Source organism: Gracilinanus agilis, chromosome 3, assembly GCF_016433145.1.
Source record: "Gracilinanus agilis isolate LMUSP501 chromosome 3, AgileGrace, whole genome shotgun sequence".
Taxonomy (NCBI): domain Eukaryota; kingdom Metazoa; phylum Chordata; class Mammalia; order Didelphimorphia; family Didelphidae; genus Gracilinanus; species Gracilinanus agilis.
In genome coordinates this window covers 212,156,845-212,169,736 of record NC_058132.1, presented here as the reverse complement: position 1 = coordinate 212,169,736, position 12,892 = coordinate 212,156,845, and the positions used below count along the sequence as shown (strand labels likewise).

Genomic DNA, 12,892 nt, shown 5'->3' with positions numbered 1-12,892 from the left:
CTAGTGATGTTTTTGTTGGCTATGATGTTGTCTTTCTCAGCTCTATTATGGATGCTGGATTGCAGATCTAGGGCCTACCCTTCCTCCAATCCACCCTCCTCCCAAGATTCTGAAAAATGAGACCAAGCGTGTTGTTTTCCCAGGGTATTTATAGGGGTGATTCCAACTGTCTTCTGGCCCTGGCTCATGCCACTTGGGCACATTCCAAAGTCTTTATCCAACGTTCCTGTCATTCAAGATGTTCTCCATCTTGTTCCAGAAGTTCCTTATTACATTTTTCATTATTAATAATACAAAATTCTTAGAAATTTAAAGATTTTATCATGCCTTTACACCTGAAATTACTACCATTAAAAACCTTCTGTTTTATTATCATAGTCATAAGATCTATGTATCTTTAAATCTATAGAAAATAATGGAAATGACTAGTTCTTTTCAATTTAGGTACTCTCACTTATCTTCTGACATGAGCCTCCTTACTGAGAAGTGAGCTTTCTAATACAGAGACCAGTCTTATTTTCTTTAAGAAGGGCATATGGTGAATGACTGTTATACATGAAAAGTAAACAGTTTTTATTAAGCACCTACTCTGTGCTGGGCACAGTGCTATGTGTTGAGGATACAAAGACAGAGAAAACCTGGTAGAATGTAAGCTCCCTGAGGTCTTGAACTATCATAATCTTCCTGCTGTCTGCATTTACATACTGCTTGACTCCCAATATGTACTTAATAAATGCTCATTGAATAAATGACAAATTGAATTGATTTTCTTTATAATTAAGGTTTTAAGATTTATTTAACAACCTGCACTATGTAAGGAATTCTGTTAGGATGAGAAGAAAAATAAAACAGATCCTTCCCACAAAGTGTTTAAAATCTTGTACGACCAAAAAACCCTTCACCAAATACTTTTTATATAATCAAATTATCAAAATAATTGTCATATTTTCACCATGTGAACAAAGGATCGACTATAATAAGGGATGTCACCTTGTGTTTTTGTGGAGATGCTGCTGAAATCATGAGCTTGTGAGGAAAGTAATTTCTTAAAAACTACTAATTGTGGGGGCAGCTGGGTAGCTCAGTGGAGTGAGAGTCAGGCCTAGAGACAGGAGGTCCTAGGTTCAAACCCGGCCTCAGCCACTTCCCAGCTGTGTGACCCTGGGCAAGTCACTTGACCCCCATTGCCCACCCTTACCAATCTTCCACCTATGAGACAATACACCAATGTACAAGGGTTAAAAAAAACCAAAAAAACAAACAAAAAAACCCTACTAATTGTATGGCTTGTTCTAGATTTTTGAAAATATTCACATTTTTATTGGCACTCCAGGCCAAGCTCCATTTCCCTCAATAACATTTCCTGGGCTAACTGCACTGTACTCACACAAGTTCATAGTTTCCCCTTATTACTTAGAAATTCTCTTGCATGCTACGATCTGGATATTTTTTTTTGTTTCCTCGTAATAGTTTTTAGTTGTTTTATCTAGGTGAGCCTTCTAGTTCCTTTTCCCATTTCCCACTATAAGTTACTTGAGGGCAGAAATCTTGTCTTCTACTCCTTCTTCTGTAGTCCCTAAATATATAGTAGACTCAGTAAATCTCTGTATTTTTAACATAAATTTATTTCTGAAGGATATAATTTCCATAGAACCAACTGTTTGTCAACTTCAAGGAACAGGAAAGTGTTGCATGGATCAGGAGGAAAACCAGGACTCCCTGAATAAGAAGGAAAAGGTAAGTCATGAATTTCATTTCAAATTTACAGCAAAGTTAATTTGATGAGCAGAATAGAATGGTAATGAACCATGTAAACCAGATGAATTCCATTTTCTTTCCTTCAATGAGTAAAATATGTAGTAAACAAAGACAAGGTATAATATAGCTTTTCAAAAAACTCTTCAAAGGAACCAGTCCACATTTGACCATACTCTTGGGGTGTAGCGGGGAGGATAGAACTAGTGGTGAGGATGAGGTGGTGTACAAGGTAACAATCATGATTTCCATCCTCTTTTAATTGGATCCCTTTGTTCTCTGAAATATTCATTTAATGGAATTTGATTTGGTTTGTTTTTGAGATGTGTACGGAGCTATATGACAAAAGTGAATTTCAGCCCTATGATCCATCCCAGGAGCCTATATTTCCACCTGAGCTAATAGTAAGACATTTTCTCTTTTTTTCCTATGTTGGTTTATGACAGTATCAAAAGATTATTTTCATTAATTAATTAATTATTAATTATTACTTCTTTATCATGCTAATAACTATTTAAAAATGTTAAGAATTTAACATCAGAATATAACAATCTAGCACCATATTTCCTCATGTTCTACTAGGTGTATTAAAAAATGTTTGGGTAAAGTCTACTATAAAGAAGTGATATGACATGGAAAAAAGGACAGTGATAAGTTCTGCCTCTACTACTTCACTAATCCATAGAACCTTAGGAAAATCCCTTAACTTCTATAAACCTCAGTCACATGAAAATTGTGCAGCAACCTTCTGCTTCTATCTATAGTGTTGGTTTCAGAGTGATGGAAGAGGGGATCAAGATTGCAAAGAATTATACAATTTTTAATCAGGCTATAAACATTCACTTAGCTGTTGGTAGTCTAAAGATGAAATCCTTTTCCAGTCACCAAAGAGTGAATATCCTATTAGAGGAAGTAATTCATAACTAATGTAGAAGGCAGTATCATCTCCCAGTCCCTCAGGTTCATGTAGGAGTTATCTTGGATTCCTCACTCTCAATCCCTATATCCAACCTTTTGCCAAGGTCTGTAAATTTCACCTTAGCACCATCTCTCAAGTAAGCCTCCTTCTCTTCTCTGACACTGGTACCACTCAAGTACAGATCCTTATTACTTTATATTGCAATAGCACCATAGTGGGTTTTCCTACCTCTAGCCTTTCCCCATTTGGATCCATTCTTCATTTAGCCACTAAAATGATTTTCCTGAAATGCAAATTTAATTATGTCATCTCTGTGTTCATTCAATCCCAGTGACTCCCTTCTGTCCAGAACCAAATACAAATGCTCTATTTCTCATTCAAAGAGACTCATAACCTACCCCCATCCTGCCTTCCAGTCTTTTCATACCCAACATATACTTTTTGAACCAGTGATACCTGAGTTCTGGCTATTCCACGGACAAGGCACTCCAGCTCTGGCTATTTTCTTGGCTGTCCTCTGTGTCTTAAATGGTCTCCCTCTTCCTTTCTGACTTCTGATCTCCATGACTTTTCATAAGTTTCAACTAAAGTCCTTTCTTCTATGGGAAACTTTCTTTAATATCTCTTAATTCCAGTGTTTTCCCTGTTTTAAGTATTTCTTATTTTTCTTATACATCTTGTTTTTCAATACATTTGTGTGCATGTTTTCTTTCCCATTAGATTGCAAACTCTTTGAGGAGAGTCTCTTGCCTTTTTTCATATCCCTGGCACTTATTACATTGATTGCCATGTAGTAGGTACTTAATAAGTTTGTTGATTGATTGTCAACAATAATAGAACATTCTAAAATGTTTAATGAAAAAAACACCATTATCTTCCATCTTGGAATCAATATTCTATATTGGTTCTAAGGCAGGAGAGTGGTAAGGGCTAGGAAATGGGGGTCAAATGACTTGCCCAGGGTCACATAGCTAGAAAGTATCTGAGGCCAAATTTGAACCCAGAATCGCATGTCACCTAGCTCAATACAGAGAGTTACCTAGCTTCCCCCTAAAATGTTTGAATTTTTAATTAATAATTTACTTCCTTTCCACCCACACCCTTTTAAAAAAAGGAAATAAAAGGAAATTATTTTTAACAAATGTGCAAAATTGAACAAAAGGAATTTTCTCACTGTCTGTGTTTAAAAATATATATATGTCTCATTCTGTACCTTAAATCCATCACTTCTCTGGAAACAGAGAACTAAAGAAATTTGCACCCCAAATGGAAGGATGGCTTAAAGTTTCTTTGAGAGAGATAGTTGGAATTGATTTTTATCATGTATCTATAGGCAAGAATAAACATAATTTCATGGGACACATAATTATCTTGTGTGGTGTTATGAATAGGATCACTTTTTAAAAAAGATCATCTTGAAAATTATTGTAACTAGGGTTATTTTTATATTTGTCATAGGTGAGGAGGTAGAGAAAATCTCTGAAGTACTTGATGATACTCATGCATTCAATCAATATGTACTTTAATATATTTTTTGTTTGAATGGAAAGATAATCTGATGGTAAAAAGGAGAAAAATTTGTTCCTTGTTCAGGAGTTTGAAGTAAGGCTCATGACTGACTATTATGAATACTTTCTGTGAGAAGAGAGGAGGCACTAGACATAATAAGAAACAGAATCACAAAAACGGAAATGATTATATTCTAACAAATATAAACATTAGTTTTATTTTTTGGTGTTTGTTTTGGAAGTCATTTAGTTTTGGGAGTCATTCAGTAATTAGTCATTTCTCTAGAGTCACACTAACTTGTAAGAGTAAAAAGTAAAAATCAAAACCAAGTTAGAAGAGAAAATAATAATGAGAAAGCTCAAGTAATGTAACTCCAATATAACCCAACTATATATTCTGAATAATGAAAATGGGCACAGACTATCATTTTTTCTAAGGAGTTTTAACCAAAGTAAGTTAATTATCATTATTAGGAGGCTTAAAAAGTCAAGAAACAACCTTATCAGCAAATGTTTTACTTCCTTGTCAAGAAGTGAGAGAGGGTAGTCAAAAATAACACCATTTTAGAATATAATCTTGTTGGAAAGATATTGCAGAAAAAAAACCTAGAGGAAATGTTCAGGACAAAAAAAATAAGCAGCTTAGCTTAAATACTATAATTGTTTTATGAGTAATAAAAGACCTGTTCATGAGGCATCTTCTCCAAGAATTCTGGGATCAATCTATTTGCTATTGCAAGTGCCTGTCTAAGATATATTCTCTTTCATATTTACTTTTTATGTTTCTCTTGAGTTTTGTATTTGCCAATTTTTCCAGTAGCTCTTGTCTTTTCATTAAGAATGTTTGAAAATGATCTCTTTAAATATTTATTTTTTCCATTGAATGATCTTAATCAGTTTTTTTTTTGGTTCAATTATTCTTGGTTGTAAACCTAGTTCCTTTGCCTTCTTATATGTAATATTCCAAATCCTCTGCTTCTTTAATATTTGAAGCAGTTAAATTTTGAGTGTTCCAGACTATGGTTCCATGGTATTTGCATAGTTTCTTTTTGACTGCTTGAAATATTTTCTTTGTCCTTTGAATTCTGGAATTTGGTTATAATATTCCTGGGAATTTCATTTTGGGCTCTCTTTCAGGAGGTGATAGTTGGATTCTTTTCATTTCTATTTTATCATCTGCTTCTATGATCTCTAGGCAGTTTTTTTATAATTTCTTATATTATGATGTATCTTTCTTTTTAAATCATGGCTTTCAGGAAGTCTAATAATTTTTAAAATATCTCTTTTCAATATCTCCTCAATTTCTGGCTTTTCCAGTGACATTGTTCACATTTTCTTCTATTTTTTAATTTGATTTTATTGTTTCCTTGATTTCTGAGAGTGTCATTAGCTCCACTTGCTCAATTCTAATTTTTTAGGTATTATTTTCTTCAGCAAGCTTTTGGGCCTCTTTCCCCATTTGGCTGATTTTCTTTTATGTTATGTACTTTAGAATGTTTTTGGTGCCTCTTTTAGCAAGTTGTTAATTATTTTCATAATTCTTCCCTAGTACTCTCACTTATTTTCTCAATTTTTTCCCTACCACTCTTATTGAAAATATTTTAAATTTTTTTTCTAGGAATTCTTGTTGGACTTCCAGCTAATTCACTTTTTTTACCACTGAGTCATTGCTTTTTTGACATCTGTTTTGTCTTTTGTGTTTGTATCTTGATTTTCCCTCTCCTCACCATAGTTTCTTATGGTCAAGATCATTTTTGTCGTTTTGCAATTCTGTTTCTTGACTGTCAACTTCATGTTGAATTTGGACTCTGTTCAGTAATGGGGTTGTGTGTGTGTGTGTGTGTGTGTGTGTGTGTGTGTGTGTGTGTGTGTGTGTAGATATGATCCCAAACTTCAGACATTTTCTGTTCTGCTGTTTAGCATTAGTCCTGGAAGTTTATAAGTTTCTTCATTCTTCCAAAATTATATGATGCAGGGTGGGATGTGGTCACTGCTCCAAAGCAGTATTGCTCCTGAGGCTCCTACTTCTTTTTGTGGCTGAAAACGATATGGTCCCATGAGGACCATCCTCCCATTGGAATGAAATCAATATTATTCCTTAGGGACCTTTATCCCTTATGATTCTATATGTTCCTTTCCACCCTGTAAATATGAACTGAAAGTAGCCATACACAATGGAGTTACCAAATTGTACCCCTTCCTAAGCTCAGTGCTAATACAGAGATGTCCTATGATCTCTTTCTGACTAATGGCCTAATCTTCTCACCATCACTTATTTGTGAGTCCCTAAAGCTTTTGCTGTTCTTTTTGCCTCCAATGTCCACAGTTTTTGTCAAGTATACTCTAGGACTCTCCTAACCTCAGTGTCATAGATCTCTCTTTCTGACTTTCTAAGGTGTCTTAGGATAGCAAAATGTCTAATACAAAACCTTTTTTGGCCCTGTGTTCCCAAAACTTTATTTGAGACAAAAAAATTGCTTTAATAGTAATATTGGGAGAGCTTGAATATTTTCTTTGCCTTGCTCTTAGAAGTCCACATTTTAGATTTTGAGAAGACAAACATACTAATGCAGAAAGGACAATTAAAGAAGAAGAACAAAATATTTCTCCTTTCCCTAACAGGCTGCTTTGGGGATGCTTCACAGTGTTTCTTCTTTTCCAATTTGATTCTTTCCTATTTCATCCTTTCCTTTTCTCCCATGACCCTACTTTATCTCTTGGGCTTTCAAAAAATTTGAGATAGAAGTATTCCTTTTATTTCCAATCTTAAGACATCTATCTCTCCACTAAGCATATTAGCCATTCTCTTGTGCTTCCATAGGCTGCATATAGTAATCAATAGAAGTTAAACACAGGGGATACATAGAATGGCAAAAAACAAAGTTCCTGCTTATGTGTTTCCCAGTGGAGAACAAGATAATTACACAAAATTACATAGCTAAAACAGTATTTTAAGAATGTGTAGGAAATTTGATTAATGTACTTGACATATTGAACAAACTCATACCTCTTTTCCTACTTATCAATGTTTCCCAAAACAAGGACTTAAATGTGTCTTTGAAAATGCCTCAAAGAAATGATTGTGAGAAAAAGGTACTGAAATATAATTAATCAGCAAAGGTTATTTTGATTAATTTTGGATGGGCAATGTACTGAATTAGCACATAAGTACATGTATATTGTATTTTTTGGTTATTATTTTAAATGTGTCCAACACTTTGTGACTCCATTTGTGGTTTACTTGGCAAAGATACTAGAATGATTTTCCATTTCCTTTTCCAGTTCATTTTTCATTTTTCCAGATGAGAAACTGAGGCAAACAGAGTTAAGTGACTTGTCCATGGTCATATAGCTGATAAGTGTCTGAGGCCATATTTGAACTCATGAAGATGTCTTCCTGTGTCTAAGCCCAGTGCTTTCTCTACTGTATTATCTAGCTGCCTGTATATTCTATAAATAAAATGTTATGGTGAACAATGAGATGGGACTAAAACAGAAGAGAATGAATAGAATGGGTCATATTGCATGTGAAAAACTGCTCAGTGTTTTCCTTACTCACAAGCTGCCACAAAAGCCCATTATTTTAGCACCAATTTTCTCACACCGTCATTTTGTGACATGGTGGTAGCTCTGGGTTGTTAAATTTTATGCAGTCCACTGAAATGTAAACTCTTATTGTTACTATAGAAGAATGGATTATGGTCTGAACTCATGAAGAGAATAATTATGAGAAGAAAATAGCTGCATCGAAGTATTAAAAGTTATCTCTCATTCCCCAACCCTTACCATACCTATCCCTTGATTTGGTTAGTCAGGGAAGAAAACGTGAAACAAACTTCTCATTGACTCATGAGAATCTGAACAATCTCAGCCAAATTCATAAGACCTCAACTAATAAAACCATTGCTATGTAATGACTGGGTTAATTAGATGATCTCTGAGGTTCCTTCCAATTCTAAAATACCATGCATGATTTTAGGACTGCAAGACTCAGAGCCTGTAACTATAAACTATTTTTCACTTTTTAATGGTTGTTTCTGCTTTAGGTTTTTGCTTGATAGCTTTACCTGATGATTACTCTTTAGCACTCCCAATGCTTTTTTTCTCTCTAGCGGATGGCAGAAGATCCCAAAAAGAAAACTCTTTTTTTCCATGGAGAAAGGGTTCTGTGGATTTCTCCTGTCTCTCTGAATAAAATTCTAGAGCTAAAAATGATGTACCCCACAGCACCCCTTGTCATGGGTAACACCACGGTGGGTGAGTGAAGTCACAAAGTATCATTGAGCACTATGTTTCTTGAAAGGCATTGAATTTCTTATCCATTAATATTACTTTTTAGCCTGTCATTCACTCATGTATGATTACAATGAGAATATGTAAAACAGTATTTTAAACTCACTAGAAGGTCTTAGCTATATAAATAGAAGTTTATTATTTTAGAATTCATAAAAATATGATCTTTTAAAATGATTTGTGGGGTTTATTTCTTTATGTAAATGCATTCTCGGTGTCTCCTTCATTCCTGGAAAGTCAGCTGTTATATGTATTGAGTATCTACAAATGGAAATGTCAATTTCATTTATTTAAACCATCTTTAAATGATTTTTCTTTGAAGGGCTAAATATGAAAGTTAAAGGAGAATTCCACCCTCTTATTATCTCTCCAGTTCGACTTCCAATGTTAAATTTTGTGGATTTTACAGATGATGGTAAGTACTTTCTTTTTCTAGTAAGATATTTCAGGGAATGATTATTAATGGAATGTTCACAGAATACTTATGCCTCATTGCAATTTTCTGAATATTCAATTTACAACCTCATGATCATGAAGTGTACACTGACTCTTTTCCAATTGGCTCACCAAGTACAATGCTCAGTATTATATTATCGGAAGTTCTCTAGAAATAGAAAAATCGTCACCCTATCAGTCTTTCTATAGTCATTCTCCATTTGACATGGATTTATTAGGTAAGAATTCTTCAGCAAATTTAGTGCAATATACATTGAATACCTACTATGCACAGAGCTTTACATTAAATAGTAAAGGCACAAGAAAACATAGCTCCTGCCTCATGATGCTTATATTTTAATAAAGTTAATAAAACTCAAAGATGCTTCATAATGTTTCTGCTGGCTTGGTTGGGTCTCTTGTGTGGACTATTATCACTACTTTTTGGTTTTCATTTTTGCTAGTTACAGGCATGTGCCACTGACATTATATTGGTTCAACAGCTGATGCTTATTAACAAACCAAAGTTTGGAAAGGATATATCGTTTCTTTGTAATCTACTTGTACATGTTCATTGTTAGTAGTTGATTTGAATGTAAAGAATGGTAGATAAACTAGGAAGATAAATCTGTGGACAGACACCTATATCTCAGTCAATCAAATTCAACAAATATCAATAAAATACTACGTCCAAACTACTGTTATAGGTACTAGGTATATAAGGACAAAAAGTGTCAATTCCTGCCCTAAAGGACTTTACAATCTAGAAGAAGCATAAAATACACACACACACACACACACACACACACACACACACACACACACACACACATATATAATTACAATAATAACTAAATAATAGAAATAAAACAGTAGACAATTCAAAAGTATAAGGAAGATATTAGAAATTAAGTCGTGTTATATTAGGTTAGACATAAGAAGTAGAGAAAATGGCTGAAGAAAGAATTGGAGTTTGAAGCAGATATGAGACAAGACTGTCAAATTCAAATGTTGACACTTTAATGGTTTTTCTGTGACAGTTCTCTCTGTGTGTGGCTGTTGGTCTCTAGCAGTTGGCAGAATCACTCACAGAGACTCTCTCTGAGGGCTTAGAGGAAGTAACATTTTTGCCTCTCATCGTCTCACTGTCTGAGATAGAAGGAAAGGAGGGAAAAGACCTGAAGGAGCTTAGTGTTTTCTTTTTCCAACTTACGAAATACTATTGACTATCTATTGCTGTTTTTATAGATTGTTTCAAATCTGAGAAGACCAAAGAAAGACCTGGTCTTTGGTTTGAACTCTGAGTCTGCTAAGGCTCAGATTCTAAACTTGGTTCTTGTGAGACTTAAGCAACAAGCTTTTGTTATTGTTATAACTTCGAGGTAAAGTGAAGAATAATAAGGATAATAGTGTTAGTTTATTTAGAAAATAAAAATTTGGGTTAGTAAAATCAAGAAGGATCAGTGTAGCCTGTGGACACAAGAGAAACCGTTCCTTGTGGAAGAAGGGAGTTTTATTTGTGTGGAGTTAGAATCCCTTAGAGTTAGAAATTCTTCCTATCCTTATATTTTCAATGAATAGTTAATTTTTTAAAGAGCCTTTAGCATCCTTGCACCTGGTCCTAAAGAGAGGTTCACTTATGAGCTTTACTTCACTGATATAAACTGAAGATACTTTGCAAGCACAGAAAGCAGAGTAACTAAATCAGTTTGTAACCCATAATCAATTCATTGCCTGTATTAGCTTTACAGTTGTCTTTTATTTTTACAAAGGGAGAGCTACAGATTTAAATAAGGAGATAAAAACAAGATTTCTGGGGGGGAAGAAGTTCTTAAGATGAACTTGGAAAAAACAGAATGATGTCTTTATAAGCAGAAAAGTGATGGGGGGATTTGTTTTATGCTTGGGGAAGAATGTAAGCTGAAGTAGAAAAGATAAGATAAGAATAGTGAATTACCAGTTGAATAGTATGACTAGCATTGTGGCAAGTAAGTCCCTGACTGAATTCCACAAATGCTTAGGAGATATAACATTATGGGCCAAATTTTTTTTGTAGAGTATATATGTTGACCAAATAGGTTATATATCTATATCTAATCTATATCTATATCTATTTAAATAGATATAGATATATTTCCACATGATTTTTCTAAGTATAATTTATGGGAAGGCATGAATAGACATCTCTGTAATGTTTCGAACCTCTCTATAAGAAATACTTTGATTCTTTCCTGGAGGGAGGTAAGAGAAGGAACCACCAAGTTGGCCACTCTGCTCTCCTCAAAAAAAAAAGATTCTAGACTAAAATTATATTTCTTTTCCAATCCCTAAATATAGCTAATGTAGAGGAAAGATTTTTTTCTTTAAGCTGTTTTCCTAGTTATCATCTTTTAAAGTTACTCAAGCTTATTACCAAAGACTTGACTCTTTCCCATCAAATTCTATTTATGTAAAGACCTTCACAAATAGTAAATAGCAAAAAAGTTCATTTTTTCCATCAGAAAGCAAATATAACTCAGGGAAGTTATAAAAATCAGAACATACTAGGCAATATCACACAGAATTAATACATCCTCTCTTGGGGGCAAGATGGTTCAGCTCGACTAAGAGAGAGTCCCTGATTTCATCGAAGGAGAAACTATCCAAAGACTCTTGAGAAGAAAAATGGAAATGAGAAACATGTTGAAATGCTGGCTCCTCTGTATGTCTGCCTGCCACTTCCCAAAATGTCTGTGTTTCTGTGTGTCTGTTTCTGTTTCTCTCTTACAAGAGAGCCTAGAACTTCTTCTTATTATTATTTTTAAATAAGAGAAATTATATGGATTAATAAGCTTTAGTTAACTCTCAATTATGTTGTGATAGATTCTCCTTATTGTGGATGTTTTTAACAATTGGCACAAGCTTACGGGTAGAAGCAAGGACCTTTTAATTCTTCATGGTCACAGACTCAAAAAATATTATTCACTGGTCATATACTAAGGATTTGCTTTATAAGAGATTCATATTGTAGTTAGCATAAGGCCTCAGTCCTATGCTTATTCTTCTCTTTTTCCTCTCTACCATGTATATTATTCAATTTAATTCTACATTTACTTATGATGTACCTACTATTACAAGATGTTAGACTTACTATAAAGCCCAAAATAAAATTACTCATACCCTCAGCCATCTGGGTGAATTCCTCCTTTAAAAAAGCTTATATTATACCAGTGGGATGCAACATATTCACAGTTAAGAAAATATGAAATAATTTTAAAAGATAGGAAACTAACAGTTGGGGATCAACAGTTAATCTATTAATCAACCAATAAACATTTAAAAATACCCATTATGTAGGAGATATTTTGATAGTCAGTGATGATTTAAAAATGGGAAATAAAACAGTTTCTACCCACTAGGAGCTTATATTTTCTCAGAGAAGACAGTATATATGTATATATACGGATATATACACATAGACACAAACACATACAAAGGAATATAAAATAAATTCAAGATGTTTTTATTGCTTATGTTATTTATGCAAAAGTACCAATCTTTGGAGGGATTAAAAAAGCATTATGAACAAGATTGCTAAACTTGAGCTAAACTTTTTCCAAAAATGAAAACACATAAAATCCATAGACATATAAACATTGTTATAAATAAATGGGCAGAGATAGAGAGGGTTAAACTGGATACTATCACTGCTAATTGTGTGACAGCAGTGATAGTTCAGATACGTGGCTAGAGCAAGATCACCTGAGTCTTGCCACCTAGCTAGATGTGGTACTACCTCCCTCCTTTATAACAGTGCCCAGGCAGGATCCTTCAGGTCAGTAGTTGGTATCCCTTCAGGTCCCACCTGGGGTTGATTAATGATGGATATTGGGCTCTATTAGCCTTGGACACATTTATATGACTGCGTTGCTCCCTTCCCAGAGAAGCAATGAAACAACCACTCCAGGAAGGTACTTGAATAGCTTTATCTATATTTTAGCAA

The 12,892-nt window shown here is 34.1% G+C and overlaps 1 protein-coding gene across 1 annotated transcript in view; it reads left to right on the top strand.

Annotated features, from left to right (window-relative positions):
* Positions 1-12,892, top strand: part of LOC123241402 (aldehyde oxidase 4-like) — a 96,147-nt gene that overhangs the window by 26,391 nt on the left and 56,864 nt on the right. The window contains exons 7-10 of the mRNA XM_044669059.1: positions 1,636-1,737; positions 2,079-2,159; positions 8,295-8,439; positions 8,798-8,890. Coding sequence (XP_044524994.1) covers positions 1,636-1,737; positions 2,079-2,159; positions 8,295-8,439; positions 8,798-8,890 — 421 coding nt within the window. The remainder of the gene's footprint in view (positions 1-1,635; positions 1,738-2,078; positions 2,160-8,294; positions 8,440-8,797; positions 8,891-12,892) is intronic.